This window comes from Mus caroli, unplaced genomic scaffold (assembly GCF_978045245.1).
Source record: "Mus caroli unplaced genomic scaffold, Mus_caroli_1 scaffold_14, whole genome shotgun sequence".
In the NCBI taxonomy this organism is placed as follows: domain Eukaryota; kingdom Metazoa; phylum Chordata; class Mammalia; order Rodentia; family Muridae; genus Mus; species Mus caroli.
In genome coordinates, this window is record NW_028227269.1 from 53,101,324 (window position 1) to 53,118,185 (window position 16,862).

Here is a 16,862-nt window from a genome sequence, read left to right on the forward strand (position 1 = left end):
GCCACCACGCCCAGCTTTAGTTTTCTTTATACTGTCCTTTGTAACATAAGATTTTAATTTTTGTTGTTTTCTAAGAGGGTATCATTGTATAGCCTAGGCTGGCCTGGAGATCCTCCTGCCTCCACCTTCCAAGCACATGCTGGCCTGGAACTCTGTAGACCAGATTCATACTTACAGTGATCCTCCTGCCTCTGCCTCCTGAATGCTGGGTTAAAAGCATATGCCACCATGCCTGGCATTGAAGGTTAACTTCTTGTTAATGCAAGCCTTAAAAAAAAATGTATTGAGTCCTGGGTGTGGCGGTGCATGCAGGGTATGGTGGTACATGCAGGGTGTGGCTGTGCACGTGTGTGATCCCTGTAATATGCAGGCCAAGAAGAAGACCTGTGCCAGGCAGCCTGGGCTATCTATAACAATGTCTCAAAAGTAGACAAGAAGAACTGGGTTTCTACTATGTGTCAGGTTTTGCATACTAGCTGGGTATAAGGCAGTGAGCAAAACATGTGTTGTCCTTACCCTGTGGATCTCCTGTTCTAGTGAGAGAGTTGCAGGGCTTCTGTGGTTAGCACAGGGGAGGCAGGGAAGGTTGCTGTAGGTGGAGAGTCACGGCAACAACGACTGAACTAAGGGTGAGCCTCAGCCTCCAGCATGGCTAAAAGAACTGGGGCACAGCTGACAAGCGGACGTCTGAAGAGGCTGCCATGCTAACAGTCCGGTTTATTAGGAACCTATGAACTTCAGGTCAACCTGCTTAGGGTCCCTTATTAAACTGCTGCCTGTGCCTTGAGGGCTGAAATCTTCTCTAAAGATGCATTTTGTTTTATTTGTGTACATGTAGATGCACACAGGTAGCCACAGAGGTTAGGAAAGGGTGTCGGATCTCCTGGAGCTGACCCAGGGGTAGTGAGCTGTCCCATGTGGGTGATAATTAAACTCTGGTCTCCTGGAAGGGCAGAGCTTGCTCGTAACCCATCTAGCCAACTCGCCAACCCTGTGTTTAAATGTTAAGGGAAGCACAGCGACACCTGTCGGACACCATGGGAACTTGATCTGGTTTTGTTTTTGAATACTTAAATATTTTATTTTTTTAGTTAATTTACATCCTGATCGAAGTTTCTCCTCCCTTCTCTCCTCCCAGTCTTTCTCCCCCTAACCCCACCCACTCTTCCCTTTCTCCTGAGAAAAGGGGAGGCCTCCCATGAGTATTGGCCAGCCTTGGCATATCAAGTTGCAGTAAGTCGAGGAACATCTAATATTGATACTAGATGAGGCTGCCCAGTACGGGGAAAGGGTCCAAAGGCAGGCCACAGAGCGAGAGAAGATCTCTGCTCCCGCTGTGAGGAGTCCCACATGAAGACCAAGCTACGCACTGTTACATCTATGCAGAGGGCCTAGGTCAGTCCCGTGCATGCTCCCTGGTTGGCAGTTCAGTTTCTATGGCTCTCTATGAGCCTAGGTTAGTTGATTCTGTAGGTTTTCTTGTGGTGTCCTGGACCCTCTGGCTCCTACAATCCTTCCTCCCCGCTCTTCTGCAGGATTCCTCGAGCTCCGCCTAATGTTTGGTTGTGGGTCTCTGCATTTGTTTCCATCAGTTGTTCTGAAGTGAAGCCTCTCTGCTCTGTGTGCAAGTATAGCAGAATAGCATTAAAGTGTCAGGGATGGGCCCCCTCTCACGGCATAGATCTCAAGCTGGACCGGTCATTGGTTGGCCATTCCCTCAATTTCTGTTCTACTTTGACCCCTTTGTACATCTTGTAGGAAGGACAAATTGTAGGTCGAAGGTTTTGTGGCTGGGTTGGTGTCCCAACCCTTCTACTGGAAGTCTTGCCGATTTATAGGAGATGGCAAGTTCAGGCTTCATATCCCTTACTGCTAGGAGTCTTAGCTAGGATCACCATCATAGATCCCCGGGCATTTCCATTCATTGCCCTAGGTTTCTAGCTCATCTCAGAGATGCCCCACTTCTAGTTCTCTCTCCTAATACTCTCTCCCTCCCTTCTTCCCAAACCTGATCCTTCCTATTCCCATCCCTACCCCTACCCTCATCCAGCCTCCCCCCCCCCCAACCTCTTCCACCCAACATGTCTATTCTATTTCCCCTTCTCAGGGAGAGTCTTGTCCCTACTCCCATCCTAAGCCCTCCTTGTTACTTAGCTTCTTTGGATCTATGGATTGTAGCATGCTTATTCATTACAGCTAATATCCACTTATCAGTGAGTACACATGTGTCTTTCTGGGCCTGAGTTACCTCACTCAGGATCATCTTTTCTAGTTCCATCCATTTGCCTGCAAATTTCATGATGTCATTGTTTTTAATAGCTAAGTAACACCCCGTTGTTTCACATTTTGTTTATCCATTCTTTGACTGAGGAACCTCTAGGTTGCTTCCAGTTTCTGGCTCTCAGTAAAGCTGCTATGAGCATATCTGAGCAAGTGTTCTTGTGGTGTGTATGGTGGAACATCTTTTGGGTATAAGTCTAGGAGTGCTATAGGCTGGGTCTTGAGGTAGATCCCCTTTTTCTGAAAGACCACCTAATTGATTTCCAAAGTGGCTGTACAAGTTTGCACTCCACCAGCCAAGGAGGAGTGTTCCCCTCAGAATGAGCTGTCATTTGATCTGTTTTACACTTGTAATCATGTGATTTTTTCCGTTCTTTGTAAGGAAAGGCAAGTTGCTTGGGGAGACCAGCATTGAGAGATGATGCCTCTGTGTACTCTAGTTCCAGGGCTTGAGAAGTTATGCAGTCAATAGTTTGATAATATGACACACATTTATTAAACAAATTAAGTAATTATATTTAAGAAATGAGCCGGGCGGTGGTGGCACACGCCTTTAATCCCAGCACTTGGGAGGCAGAGGCAGGCAGATTTCTGAGTTTGAGGCCAGCCTGGTCTACAGAGTGAGTTCCAGGACAGCCAGGGCTATACAGAGAAACCCTGTCTCGAAAAACCAAAAAGTAAAAAATAAAAATAAAAATAAAATAAAGAAATAACCTCATTCAACCAGCTTGTGAATCATTATGTCCAGGTTGCTTCAAACTCTCAGTGGTCTTCCTACCTCAGCCTCCTGAGGAGTGGGGTTATACGTCTGAGCCGCCGTGCCAGACAAGATATGAACATTAATTATATGAAGCGGTGTGGAATGAAACTAAGACCTTAGGCACTGTACATTCTCAACTATCACAACATTTACAAGCTTATTTTGACAGGTATCAATATTTAGTGTCTGCTGACCTGAAACTCTCACTTAAAAAACAAAACAAAAAACAAAACAAAACAAAAACCTGAGGTTGGAGAGATGGCTCAGTGGTTATGGCACTTGTTGCTCTTGTAGAGGACATGGGTTCAGTTTCCAGCAGCCCCATGGTGGCTCACAAGCATCAGTAGCTCCAGTTCCAGGAGGTTCCCCAGAGCGCTCTCTTTTGACCTATTAAAGTCACTAGACACATATGTGGCGCACACACAAGCACACAGACAAAGATACTCAACACACATAAAAACAAAATGATTACATAAAATCAAATTCACAAGTCAAAAGTTGATCTCACTGAAACTGGTTTTGACTAGAGAAAGGAGAATGGAAGGGACTCACCTTGAATGTTTGTGCTCATTGTTGTGCTAGTCACAGCAGCTAGGCGACACCATCGGCCTAGGTGTCTTTCGACAAGTGACTGGATAACGGACATATGACCCATGCCATGGTACAAGCCTAGTCATCTATAAAGAAAAGTGAAATTATGCACTTTGCAGGAAAAAAATGGATGGAACTGGAAGAGAGTGAGGTAACCCAGGCACAGAAAGGCAACCACCCGTGGTCTTTCTCATGCGTGTTCTCTCATGCGTGGATCAGAGCTTTGAACTTTTAGGTTTGTGATTTAATTCAGGCTCTGTGTGGAGATCAGGAAGTTAGAAAGGGCTTATGAGAGAAGGTAGAGGCCCTATGTGTGGAAAGGGATAGCAGAATACGTCAAAAGGACAATAGAAGGGTTAAAGGTTTAAGCAAGGGCTGGGGTGGAGGGACGGGGGGGGGGGGGGGAGGGGTTGGGACGAATCCCTTCTTGATGAGAACTCACTCATCATTGGCAGCTGTGGTGGTTTGAGTGAGACTATCCCCACAGGTTCATGTGTTTGGATGCTTGGTCCCCAGTTGGTGGAACTGTTTGGGAAGGATTCGGAGGTGTGGCTCTTGAAGGAGATGTGTCACTGAGGGTAGTCTTTGAGGTTTCAAAAGCCCATGACAGGCCCAGTCCCCCACCCCCACCTCCATCTTGCAAATAATATATAAACTCTCAGCTACTGCTATTATGCTTTCTACCATGAAAATCAAGAACATAGCCTCTGAGACCATAAGCAAGGCCTCAATGAAACATGTTCTTTCTTTCTTTTTTTTTAAAGAAACAAATGTTTTTTTTTAATTATTTATTTATTTATTTTATGTATATGAGTACACTATAGCTGTACAGATGGTTGTGAGCCATCATGTAGTTGCTGGGAATTGAACTCAGGACCTCTGCTCCCTCTGGCCCTGCTCCCTCTGGCCCCTGCTGGCTCCAGCCCAAAGATTTATTTATTATTATATGTAAGTACACCGTAGCTATCTTCAGACACCAGAAGAGGGTGTCAGATCTCATTATGGATGGGGATGGTTGAGAGTCACCATGTGGTTGCTGGGATTTGAACTCAGGACCTTTGGAAGAGCAGTCAGTGCTCTTACCCGCTGAGCTGTCTCTCCAGCCCGAAACACTTTCTAAGATGCTTTGGTAATGGTGTCTCTTCACAGAAACAGGACAATAACTAGGACAGTGCCCATGCTCTTTGATGAGAACTAACCAAAACTAAGGATCTAGAAGAAAGCCATATAAAACCCACTATTTTATAATCTAATTTAAAATGCAGCAAAAAGGGAATTTGGCACGTCTTTAATCCCAGTACTAGGGAAGCAGAGGCAGGTGGATCTCATCAAGGCCAGCATGATCAACATAGCAAGTTCCAGACCAGCCTGTGGTAATACTGAAGTGTTATCTTAAATAAGTAAATGAGCATTAGTGTTTGTTTGGTTTTTTTTCTGACAGGTAAAAATTCTTTCTTAAAAAAAAATTCTTGCCGGGTTGTGGTGGCACATGCCTTTAATCCCAGCACTTGGGAGGCAGAGGCAGGTGAATTTCTGAGTTGGAGGCCAGCCTGGTCTACAAAGTGAGTTCCAGGACAGCCAGGGCTACACAGAGAAACCCTGTCTCGAAACACCCCCCCCCAAAAAAAAATCTTTCTTCTATGTCTATATGTCTAATATACCAGAAGAGGGCATCAGATCCCTTGGGAGCACAGCTGTAAATCATGGTGAGCTGCCATGTGGTTGCTGGGATTTGAACCCAGGACCTGTGGATGAGCAACCAGTGCTCTTAACCTCTGAACTGTCTTTCCAGTCCCAACCACTGTTTTGAAGGACATAAGAAAACTGAGTTGCAACTGACCAGTAAACTTCTGTGGTGGTTTGAGTAGAAGAAATGAATGACCTCCACAGGCTCATGTATTTGACTGTTGAGTCACCAGGGAGAGGCACTATTTGAGAAGCATTAGGAGGTGTGGCCTTGTTGAAGTAGGCATGGTCTTGCTGGGAAAAATGTGCCACTGGGGGTAGACTTTGAGGTTTTAAAAGTCCACACCAGGCCCACTGTCTCTCTCTGTCTGCGGGATCAGGATGTAGCTCCTGGCTCCTGCTTCCTGAACGTCACCATGTTCCCTGCCATGGTGATTTTGGACTAGATCTCTGAAACTATAAGCAAGGCACCAGTTAAATGCTTTCTTTTGTAATGGTTACCTTGGTCCTGGAGTCTCTTCACAGCAATAGAACAGTGACTAAGACACTGCCCTTACGGCTGGTCATTTTCATAGTGTTGGAAGGTGTTATGAAGTTTCACGGGATAAGTCTTAACTAGCAATGGACCCTGATTTACCAGATAAGACATGTGCACCGGCATAAGAGCCTCAAGACTGCTGTAGGATAACCAACCAAACTCTGCTCATATTTGGGGCCAGTTCCACAGGAGGGAATTCGTGTCTTGGACTGTAAATTCCGGTCAGAAGCCCAGGGCTGGGAAGTTGTATGCCCTTGGGCTGGGGAGCCAACTATCATTGTTCTGCTAAATGGGAACGTTGTCGAACTGCCTTCTGAACACTTTATGCCTGTGCTTGTAGACTGCTCCTAGCCTGGGTCTGAGAGGCTCCTTCTTGCATTGGGCTGCAACTGATGCAGAGATGCACAGCTGGTTGGAGTACTGAAAACAAAGGGTTGTGGAGCGCTCAGCTATAGATGGGATATCTCTCTTAACATCGCACCCCATGGCTCAGGGACCACTGAAGAGGAGATGGAAAGATTGAGAGGCAGAGACTGGGATGAGCGCTGCAACACACCGTCTTCTGGACATGACTGTTTACTGCACTCACGAACTCACAGTAGCCATGCTTAGACTTTGGTGAGATCAGGCTAGTGACCATTTTAACGTGAACGGAGGAAGAGCTCATGAGGCCCCAACCCTAGCCGAAAAACTATTGGCTGTTGATGGGTACCAGGGGCGTTATTTCCACTTGGAGTTGTGACCACTGGTAGTTTGCTCCTTGGATGGACCTACATCCACGTGTAAAAGTAACTTTTATTTGCTTAATGTAGTATCCAAGGCTAACTGCCCCTGTCTGGCTAACCTAGGACTAGTCCTGGAAGCTTCTAGCCTCTGTCAATCTAATTTAGTCCTACAATGTTTTCAGCCTCTGAGACTTACTGCTGAATAAGCTCGCAGGTTCCCAATTCTCTCTGATCTCTGGCTGGCTGGTCAGCTCAGCTGTTTGGGCTCAAAACTCCTCCCCATGCCAACTGATTCAAACTGGCTTCTCTCAGCTTCTGACTGAGTTGCTCTGCCTGGCCTCATACTAACTTTGGCAATCTATTCTAATCTTCTGGCTGCTTCTCATTCTCTGGCTCATTCTGTCTTCACCTGTGTCTACTTGGTTCTCTCTCTGCAACCTGTCTCTGTACCACTGCTTCAGTAAAACCGCCTGTCTCCTGCTCTGCACTGCTCTTTCTTGCGTCACATCTCTTTCCTTTCTCTTCCTGTGAGAGTTGGGCATATCCTATTTTGTCAAGTCTTTCTCTGATTCATCACTTTGCCTGCCCCTCTATCAGGCCTCACTTTTAAATATGGCTGCTTCCTTCTACCAACTAACTTTACCTTCATTGTTTGGGATTAAAGGCGTCTGCGTTCCAGGCAGAGGGATTAAAGGTGTGTGCTAAGGGATGAGCCACACCACAACTAGAAAAAGGTGTTTTTTTGTGTTTTTGTTTTTTTCAGTAAATAACACAGTCTCGGGGGTCACAGTGTGATCCATATCCTACGACATCCATGGGTATGCAGGCAGCACTAATTGGACTCAGTGAGCTATTGAGAAGAAGAAGATGTGCTAGAGGGAGGGGGACGTGGGGGTAGGGTTAGGAGGGAGGTGGATATTATCAAGATATATTGTATGTAGGCAACTGTCAAAGAATAAATATCAATTATTCTTAACAACAAAAGAAACTTGGAAAGGCTCTTTCTTAGTTAATGGTTTCATTGCTGTGAAGAGACACCATGACCAAGGCAAATATTTAATTGGTGCTGACTTACAGTTTCAGAGGTTCAGTCCAATATCATCATGGTGGGAAGAATGCCAGCCTATAGGCAGACATGGTGCTGTAGGAGTGGAGAGTTTTACATCTTGACCCAAAGGCACAGCAGGAGACTCTTTTTTTTGTTTGTTTGCTTTTTTTATTTGGTTTTTCGAGACAGGGTTTCTCTGTGTAGCCCTGGCTGTCCTGGAACTCACTTTGTAGACCAGGCTGGCCTCAAACTCAGAAATCTGCCTGCCTCTGCCTCCCAAGTGCTGGGATTAATGGCGTGCGCCACCACACCCAGCAGCAGGAGACTCTTGCAGGCAACTAGGAGAAGGGCCTCTTGAGAATTGGGCTTCAAAACCCACTCCCACAGTGACACACTTCCTCTAACAAGGTCATATCTATTCCAACAAGGCCACACCTACTAATAGTGCCACTTCCTATAGACCAAACATTCAAACAACCACAGGCTCTAATTGTCATGTATGGAAGAAGTTGAACTACCCTAGTAGAGTTTCTCCAATAAATGCTGCAAAAGTTAATAAATACTTTCTTGATAAGAACTCAGCGCACTAAAAGTCACAAATGGCCGGGCAGTGGTGGCGCACGCCTTTAATCCCAGCACTCGGGAGGCAGAGGCAGGCATATTTATGAGTTCGAGGCCAGCTTGGTCTACAAAGTGAGTTCCAGAACGGCCAGGGCTACACAGAGAAACCCTGTCTCAGAAAAACCAAAAAACAACAAAAAAAAAGTCATAAACACAGACTAGAGAGATTGCTCAGTGCTCAGTTAAGAGCACTGGTTGCTCTTTCAGAGGACAGGGGTTCCAGTCCCAGCATCCACATGGCGACTCACAACTGTCAATAACTCCCGTTCTTGCAGATATGACACTTTCACACCGACATACACACAGGCAAAAAGCTAATGTACATAAAATAAGAATATATAAATCATTTAAAATGTTTTTTAAGGAGTTATAACTATGGTAGCTGGGTGTTGATTGGCACATGCCTTTAATCTCAGCACTCAGAGGCAGAGGCATTTGACACTCTAGGTTCCAGGAGAGCCAGGGCTATAAAAGGTATGGACACGGCGTAAGAATGTCTTTGATTTAAAAACCAGATGCTCCTTTTTGACAGCCTTCATTACAGTGCTGTTGCTTTATAGTGCCTTGTAGACCAAATTCCATTTGGAATCTGCTACGATGAACTATTCTTTTTAGTGAAAAGAGAAGCTGCATTCCAAGAACCTGAGCTAAAGGCGCCTACAGCCATTTGCTCCTCACATTTCAAGTGTCCTGGGTTTCAGGGAGCCTTCAGAGAGTTTTTAGTTTCCCAGGAGGAAGTTATAAAATGAGTATCATTTGTCAGCTGTGGTAACTGATGGTGTTAGAGAACTCAGGGAGGGAATATTATCATCTCTTACAATGTGTCTCAGGCTGACTAGCTTGAACTCAATGCCCAGTGAATTTTATATCCAAATGCATTGCCCCGACACTGAGACTTTGTGTGCTGACTGCAAAATCAGAACATTGCCGAAGGCTGGACTCAGTGGGTCCCGCAACCCTTGGGGAATAAGGGTCCTAACATTCAGGTGGGCAAGGAGTTGGTAGGGTGACAAACAGATGTGAACACAAGGGAGTGTTTATCTGAATGTAATTCCTCAAGACAAGCATCAGACTTATATTAAGGTCATCCAAGGTACATTGAAGTTACCCAACGCCAAATGACTTTTACACAAAATCCCAGCACTCAGGAGGCAGAGGCAGGCAGATTTCTGAGTTCGAGGCCAGCCTGGTCTACAGAGTGAGTTCCAGGACAGCCAGAGCTACACAGAGAAACCCTGTCTCAAAAAAAAAAAACCAAAAAAAAAAAAAAAAAAAAAGGGGTGGGGTGGGGTGGGGGGAGGCTGGAGAGATGGCTCAGCGGTTAAGAGCACTGACTGCTCTTCCAGAGGTCCTGAGTTCAATTCCCAGCAACCACAATGGTGGCTCACAACCATCTGTTATGGGATCTGATGCCTTGTTCTGGTGCATCTAAAATCAACAGCTACAGTGTACTCACAAACATAAAATAAATAAATCTTAAAATCAATTAGTTCAGCTATTTACATGTTCTTTTTTGTTTGGAGCCCCCCTTTCTCTTAGTGATATATCTTGAGATATTTATGGAAGTAGAGGAACAAATGGGATATTTTTCATAACCATATGGGGAAGTGGTGGGAAGGACAATAGAACAAGGCTGGTGGGGAACTGATGTTTGTTTAAGCTTGGGTGATGGACATAAGGAAATTATTCCATCCTACTTGTAGGTCAAAAATGGGGTCCCGCATCCGCTTGGGGCTAGGGCCGCTGGGCAAGGTGGGACTCTGGAAGATTGACTGCACTTGCCCCCATGGCACCGCAGGGCAGGCGTATGACTGTGAGAAGCCGCAAGACCCCACACAGGAGGTGGGGAAGGCATAGTTAGGTCCCCACGGAATTAGCCAGAGTTGGCTGGGGTCCCAGGGCCTGCATGGAGGCCAAGGGCTACAGGTTCTCAAGTTCTTGGACATTCCAGATGCCACTGTATGCCTCGGAAGAGCTGAGAACAGATCAGAAGGCCATGGGCGGACTCTGGCCTGGGGCAAAAGGGAAAGGGCAGGAGGAGGGCTCTGGCTGGTTACCACTGGGCTTGCTCAGTCAGCAGCTTGGGTTGGCAGAAGCCGTGGCTGGAGCGCAGGGAAGCCTCCCAATGGGAGATTAGACTTGAGATTTGTTAGGGGAAGACCTGCGCCATTGCTCCAGCATAGCGGATCCCCATGAGAAGAGGCAGTCCATGGTTTTAAGGCGTTTACTGTAGAAAGGCAGAGAGAAGGAGGGAGGAGAGAAGCAGAGGCTGGCTATGGCCATGTGGAGAGAGGGGAGAAGGGAGGGGGAGCAGGAGAGCAAGAAGGGAGAGTAAGAGAGGGAGGAGGGGGCAAGCAGCTCCTTTTATAATAGGCAGGGCTACCTGGCTGTTGCCAGTTAACTGTTGGGGTGAAGTCCAGACAGAATACCAGGAGCTTGGGGCATTGCCTACATACGTGACTGATGGCCACATAGCTCTCTGCAAGGGAGGCTTGGGAGGCAGAGGCAGAGGTAGGTACCTTTTGAGTCCCAAGCCAGCCAGGGCTACACCATGAGATTTTTGTTGTTTTGTTTTTCTAGACAGTCATTATGTATCTCTGGCTGTCCTAGACCCTGGACTCACTTTGTAGACCAGGCTGGCCTTGATCTCACAGAAAACCTTCTGTCTCTGGGGTTAAAGGCATGTGCCACCACTGACTGGCAAGAAAAAGAAAAATTGAATGTGTATAAGTGTTTATCTAGCAGGATTTGGTATTCTCCCATTCCTTCTTTCCCCCACACCCACTTCCCTGCAAGAGCCCACCCCCAGGGACACACTTCAAATCTATGAGCGCATGGGGCCATCCCTATTCAAACCATTATAGTGGGTTACATTTAAAAGTCCTTTTTAAAGTTAGGGAGTGGTGGTACATGCTTTACTCCCAGCACTCAAGTGGCAAAGGCAGGCTGGATTTCTGAGTTCAAGGTCAGGCTGGTGTTCTATGAGTTCCAGGACAGCGCGTACACACACACACACACACACACACACACACACACACACACACACATGATCTTACTCTTCAAAAGATTTATTTTAACGCTTGTGTTTATGTGTCTGTAGGTTGGGAGAACTGGGTTCATGTGCCCTTGCAGGCCAGATGGATCCCCTGGAGCGGAAGTATAGTTGTGAGCTGCCTGATATAGGTGCTGGGAACTAAATCTGAGTCCTTTTGCTAGAACTCTTAACTGCATAGACATCTCTCCAGTCCATATACCATCTTTTTTTAGACAGCATCTCACCTGTGTAGACCTGACTGGCCTCAGACTCAGAGACCTGCCTGTCTGTCTCCTGAGTGCTGGGATTAAAGGCACCCTTGCCCATGCCTCACAAGCTTCCTTTAAAACCACTCCGTGATCACGATGCACTTGTGGAGGACGGCCTTTTGGAATTGGTTCTCTTATGATCTAGAGATTAAACTCAGGCCACTGTGCAGAGGCAAGCACTTCCCCACTGAGTCTTCCCATCATCGGTCTGCAACTTTTCAATTTACAGATGTTTGTTTATTCATATTCTAGGCGTCTTCTCAAACACCTTTTGGTAGCAAATTTGTTATCTTCCAAGACAAAATTGTTACCAAGAAAAACAGTGATGTAATTAGTGTTTACATGTCATCTAACATGCTAACGCATTTCCATGACTTGCATACTGATGGCCCCGCATTTGCTTTCTGCTCTACTTTACCGCATGTTCTCTTGAATGGCAAGCACAAATGGCTACTGTGGGATGCAGGTTAAGTGTAACCTTCCTCAGGCTGTTACTTATTGAAGCAGTCTGCCATTTTTCTGAGATGAATGTATTCAGGGTGTGCAAGCGAACATTAGCTTCCACTTCTTTCTCTAAGAAAGGTAGACTATTCTTAACCCTGGCAGTGAGTTAGAGAACAAATCTATATTGGCAGAACTGGTACCGACAAAGCTTTATGTGTCTTAAGCTTCTGCTTCCTGCTAGGTCTGACGACGTACTCCTATGATCTTGGCGCTCAGGAGGCGGAGGTAGGAGACTTGCCATGAATTTGAGACCTACTTGGGCTACACACAGTAAATTCCAGGACAACCGCGGCTGAAGAGTAAGACTTTGTCTCAAATAACAAACAGGGCCAGTGAGGTGGTTTGAAGGGTAAGAGTACTTGCAAGCAATCCTGAATTCAGTCTCTGGAACCCATTCCCTAGCATTGTCCTCTGACCTCCATCCACGCTGAAACTCGTGTCCATACATAGAGTAAGACAGAGACACAATCACCCCAATGTTGTTCTCACATTTCTGCATATGCCTAGACATTATATGAGGACCCTGGAGCCCGCAGCTCAGAGGCCAGCTCCTTTCCAGGATTCTCACTTCAGCATACGTTGACAACACTAGGTAAAACTGCTACACAGCTGCACCCTACAACTACCAATTAACAAGGCAGACAGGGGTCTGGGATGGAGCTCAGTGCTGCTTGCTTGGCACATTTAAGGCCCAAGTTTGGTCTCTAGTGCTTGAAAGGAGACTGGGGTACAAAATGAAAAACAAGATCATGACTCCATGCCAGCCATTGTTTTGTAACTTCCTAGAAAGTGAGACCTGAATGGACCTGAACACATATAATGGATTTCTTCTATTTGATCTTTTATGCTCTCCACAAAAATAAAACTGTATTCACATCTTCCTGAAGGTACCTGACTGAATTAAAAAAAAAATGACCTGAGTTTTAACCTCTTCTGAAAAATGGAGAGATGAACCAAGAAATCGTGCAGAATTGGTTTATTTAATACAAAAGGCATTTCACAGTTATCAGGTACAAAGACTATCAACTTTGGCTTCCTTCCATCCCGCATTCGTTGCAATAGTAATCAATTACAAAGTCAACGTGTCAGTAGTTACTTTCCTCTTGCTGTGATTTAACACCATGACCAAGGCAATTGATATGAGAGGTTATTTGGGATCAACCGTGACTTTGGCAGCAGGCATAGGAAACTGAGAGCATTTGAAGCAGGGGAACAAACTGGGAGTAAGGCAAAGACTTAGAGCCTTGGTGATTCATTCACTTCCTCTACCAAGGCCACATTTTCTTTCCTTTCTTCCTCCTCTTTTTTTTTTTTTTTTTGAGAAAGGATTTCTCTGTGTATCCCTCAATGTCCAGAATTGACTCTGTAGACGACACTTGCCTTGAACTCAGAGATCTGCCTGCCTCTGCCTCTGGGATGCTGGGATTAAAGGTGCGCACCACCATCGCCCAGCTGAGGTCACATTTCTTAAGCCTCTCCAAGAAGCCACTTGGACCTAGTGTTCCAAGACAGAGCCCATGGGCAACATTTACATTCAAACTACCATCGGCAGCTTCTCACTGTGTAGCCCAGGCAGGCTGGCCGTGAACTTGTGATCCTCTTGCTTTAGGCTTATTGAATGCTAAGATTACAGGCCTGCACCACAAAGACCATTGAAATCAAGGATGTATTTGGAATCAGGCACAGTGATACATGTCTGCAATCTCAGGATTCAACACGCTTCTCTCCTTCTAGTGTGAATCTGTGCAAGAATATCACTGCCACCAACTGGAGGCATCTTCTACCCAGACAATGAAACACTGTATGGCTTTTATGATCTGTATGTATAAACAGACAAAAGTCTGATTTTAATTTGCAAAAACTTCAGAATTCAGAAAACTTGAAAAAAATGTATCATTTTATTTGCACACTTAGAAAAGTTGTACACAGAAACTTATCGTTTGTAAAACAGAACTGTTAGAGTGGCATTTTTATTTTTAAATCATTAAGACTGGTCAAGAAATAAAACAGAAACATAGTAAAATGTTTAAAAAATTAAAGAACATTCTTCCAAGTATAAATTTTATAAATACAAAACAAATTCACAAATGACTTTGAATGCTAAATAAATATCTAGTTAATAAATTCAGTCGGCACTGGCTACGGCACGTCAGAGCTAGAGACTTGGATTCATTCATGTGTAGTGTTGAAACCATGTGCTCATGAAACAGCCTTAAGACACATTCTCTAAGCTGTGGTCTACAAGAGCTACTGTGGAGACAAAGCCTCCTTATGACCGAAACTCCTAAAGCTCAATGACAAAATAAATCATAGTTGAAAAATTATTTTCCAGGATACCTGAACACATGAATGATCTCAAAATGCACAAAAGCCTCTGTAAACCAGGACTGTACCCAATACAGCTATAAAACTTAGTAGATACTGAACAAAAACTGTAGCAAAGGAAATCTTTCCTACATTCTCCTGAGTGCTTAATAGTAAATTGAGAATATAGTGCAGGCCACACTTGGATGTGGTCAACCAGCTGTTATTGCTTTATACACGTATCTGCTTTAGAGCATGATTTAATGTTCCATTTTCATGAACGATTTATGTTTTTCTTCACGTATAGCCTTTAGAAGGACAAAATTAGATCCGTGACTTCTTTGCAGCTAGTGGCGTGCTAACCTGGTCCACAGTACTGGGTGAGACGTGGAGTCCAAGCTTTTGAGCTTGAATATGAAAAAATGCTTGAAGCCGAGTTCCAGCTTTTGCTTCACTTGTGTTCCGAGGGTTGTATTCAAAGCAGTTTGAAAACATTAACTCAATATCATCAATAAACTCAGCTGGAGAGAAAAACAACAACAACAAAAAGTTTTGTTTGTACACCGGAAAGCTCATTAAGAAAAGGGAAGTCAGAAAAGAGACTGAAACAAGTTAACAGAGCTTGAGCTTAAAGCTGTTCAATTATAAATGTTTTAAACTGTTTTGGAGACCCTCCTGTTTACACAGCTCTCAGCTGCAGAGACAGAGGCCTTGCCCAGATTCCCATGAGGCCTATGGTTAATCATTGCATTAAAACCAAAATCTTCTTCCACTAAGACCAGACTCTACAGAATGCCTCTTAACTACTTAACCTCTTTAACCAATCCATACTTAACCCGCCCATCTTTCACCTCAGTATGTACTAATAAGCATTTGAGGGACCTCCTGGGCTGCCAAACAGCACCTATACTAATGTACCTCATTTAAAACAAAATAAAAATAGCAACATCTCTTAAAAGCACTAAAAAGGAAAAGATAGGTTACTCACATGCTAATTTATATTCACATTTATTTACTTTTTCTCGAATTATATTTAAGGCAATGGGCTTCTTAATGATGTCATAGTAGTCTGGGACCTGTAAAATAATAAGGTATTTCATAGTACAAAGAAATTATTGGACATATATGGTTAAATTAATTTTATACCGGAAAAACAACTTAATATCAATTCTGAATACTATTATTCCATTAAACTATGTCACATATTTTGAGTCATTATAATGATGTAGAAGCCCATTTAATACCATCATACATGTAATTTATTATGAAAGGAAAAAACCTGATATATATATATATATCTCCATAATATTTATTAGTGAGCATTATTGCATCTATAGTAATGAATAGAATGTGACAATGTTTACTTAAATGATGACAAAAACCATCTATAAAAAAATAAGCCGGGCATGGTGGCGCACGCCTTTAATCCCAGCACTCGGGAGGCAGAGGCAGGCGGATTTCTGAGTTCGAGGCCAGCCTGGTCTACAGAGTGAGTTCCAGGACAGCCAGGACTGCACAGAGAAACCCTGTCTTGAAAAACGAAAAAAAAAAAAAAAAAAAAAAAAAAAAAAAAAAAAAAGCTGGAATTCATGGCAATCTTCAGCTACAGAGAAAGCCTTAGGCTAGACTGGGCTGTTTCGGGGGTAGGGGTAGGTAAAGGCACTTGCTATTAAGACTGCTACTGATTACCTGTTCCTAACTTAAGGTGGGGTCCTGTCTTCATCACTCAACTGGTGGAGTGTGTGCTCTCACACACAAAACAATCTAATTTTAAGATGTTATTCTATATTAATTAATCCTTCAAAGTAGAAGCTAATATGACCTGGTAAATAAAGAGCACCAGCTGCTTTTCCAAAGGACCCGGGTTCAAGTCCCAGCACATGGCAGCTCAATCACTTATCAACGTTTCCATACAGACTACATCATGTAAATGTAAATCAGGTAATATAAGCATAGTTTATAAAGTCTAGTCATATTAATATTATTACCTGGATTTTAGAAACCAGTTTCAAAAAGGGCCAGCTATCATCGTGCCGTACCAGTTCCACGACAAGTTGTTCAAAGGCAGACAGTTCATGGACACCTCCTTGCCTGCCAGAACTTCTTCGATTCAGTGGTACAGGAGATGACTCTGAATAAGTAAGAAATTTTAGGTAGTATCAAAGCAAAATATTGATTATGTTAAACCTGTTACAGAAATACAAGCCAAGCCTTACAGTGAGGTTTTTGCCCTTCAAGTGTATGTGGTGTCAGTGTATGGCTGCGGGCCTACACGTGTGTGCACAGGTGCATGTGGCGGCTTATGCTGGAATCAGGGTCTTTAAGTCAAACCTTGGCTCTCTGACACAGCATGTGGTGGCTGGCTGACTTGGGATGCATTGTGTTGGTCCTGTGGGCTGCCTCCCCACCTCCCATGCCACATTACATGGCTTCCGAACTCCTAGTGCCAAGGCTTGGGTGCCTGGGTTCTAAGCACTGTAGGCTGAGCTATCGCCTCAGCCC

At 44.5% G+C, this 16,862-nt stretch overlaps 1 protein-coding gene across 5 annotated transcripts in view; it reads right to left on the minus strand.

The window, feature by feature from the left end:
* Positions 1 to 13,935: 13,935 nt before the first annotated feature.
* Positions 13,936 to 16,862, minus strand: part of Baz1a (bromodomain adjacent to zinc finger domain 1A) — a 123,750-nt gene continuing 120,823 nt past the window's right edge. For all 5 annotated transcript variants that reach the window (XM_021179125.3, XM_029484733.2, XM_029484732.2 and 2 more), the window contains 3 exons: positions 16,349 to 16,491; positions 15,349 to 15,436; positions 13,936 to 14,881 (listed from right to left, as the gene is read on the minus strand). In XM_021179125.3, coding sequence (XP_021034784.1) covers positions 14,685 to 14,881; positions 15,349 to 15,436; positions 16,349 to 16,491 — 428 coding nt within the window. In that variant the 3' untranslated portion in view covers positions 13,936 to 14,684. The remainder of the gene's footprint in view (positions 14,882 to 15,348; positions 15,437 to 16,348; positions 16,492 to 16,862) is intronic.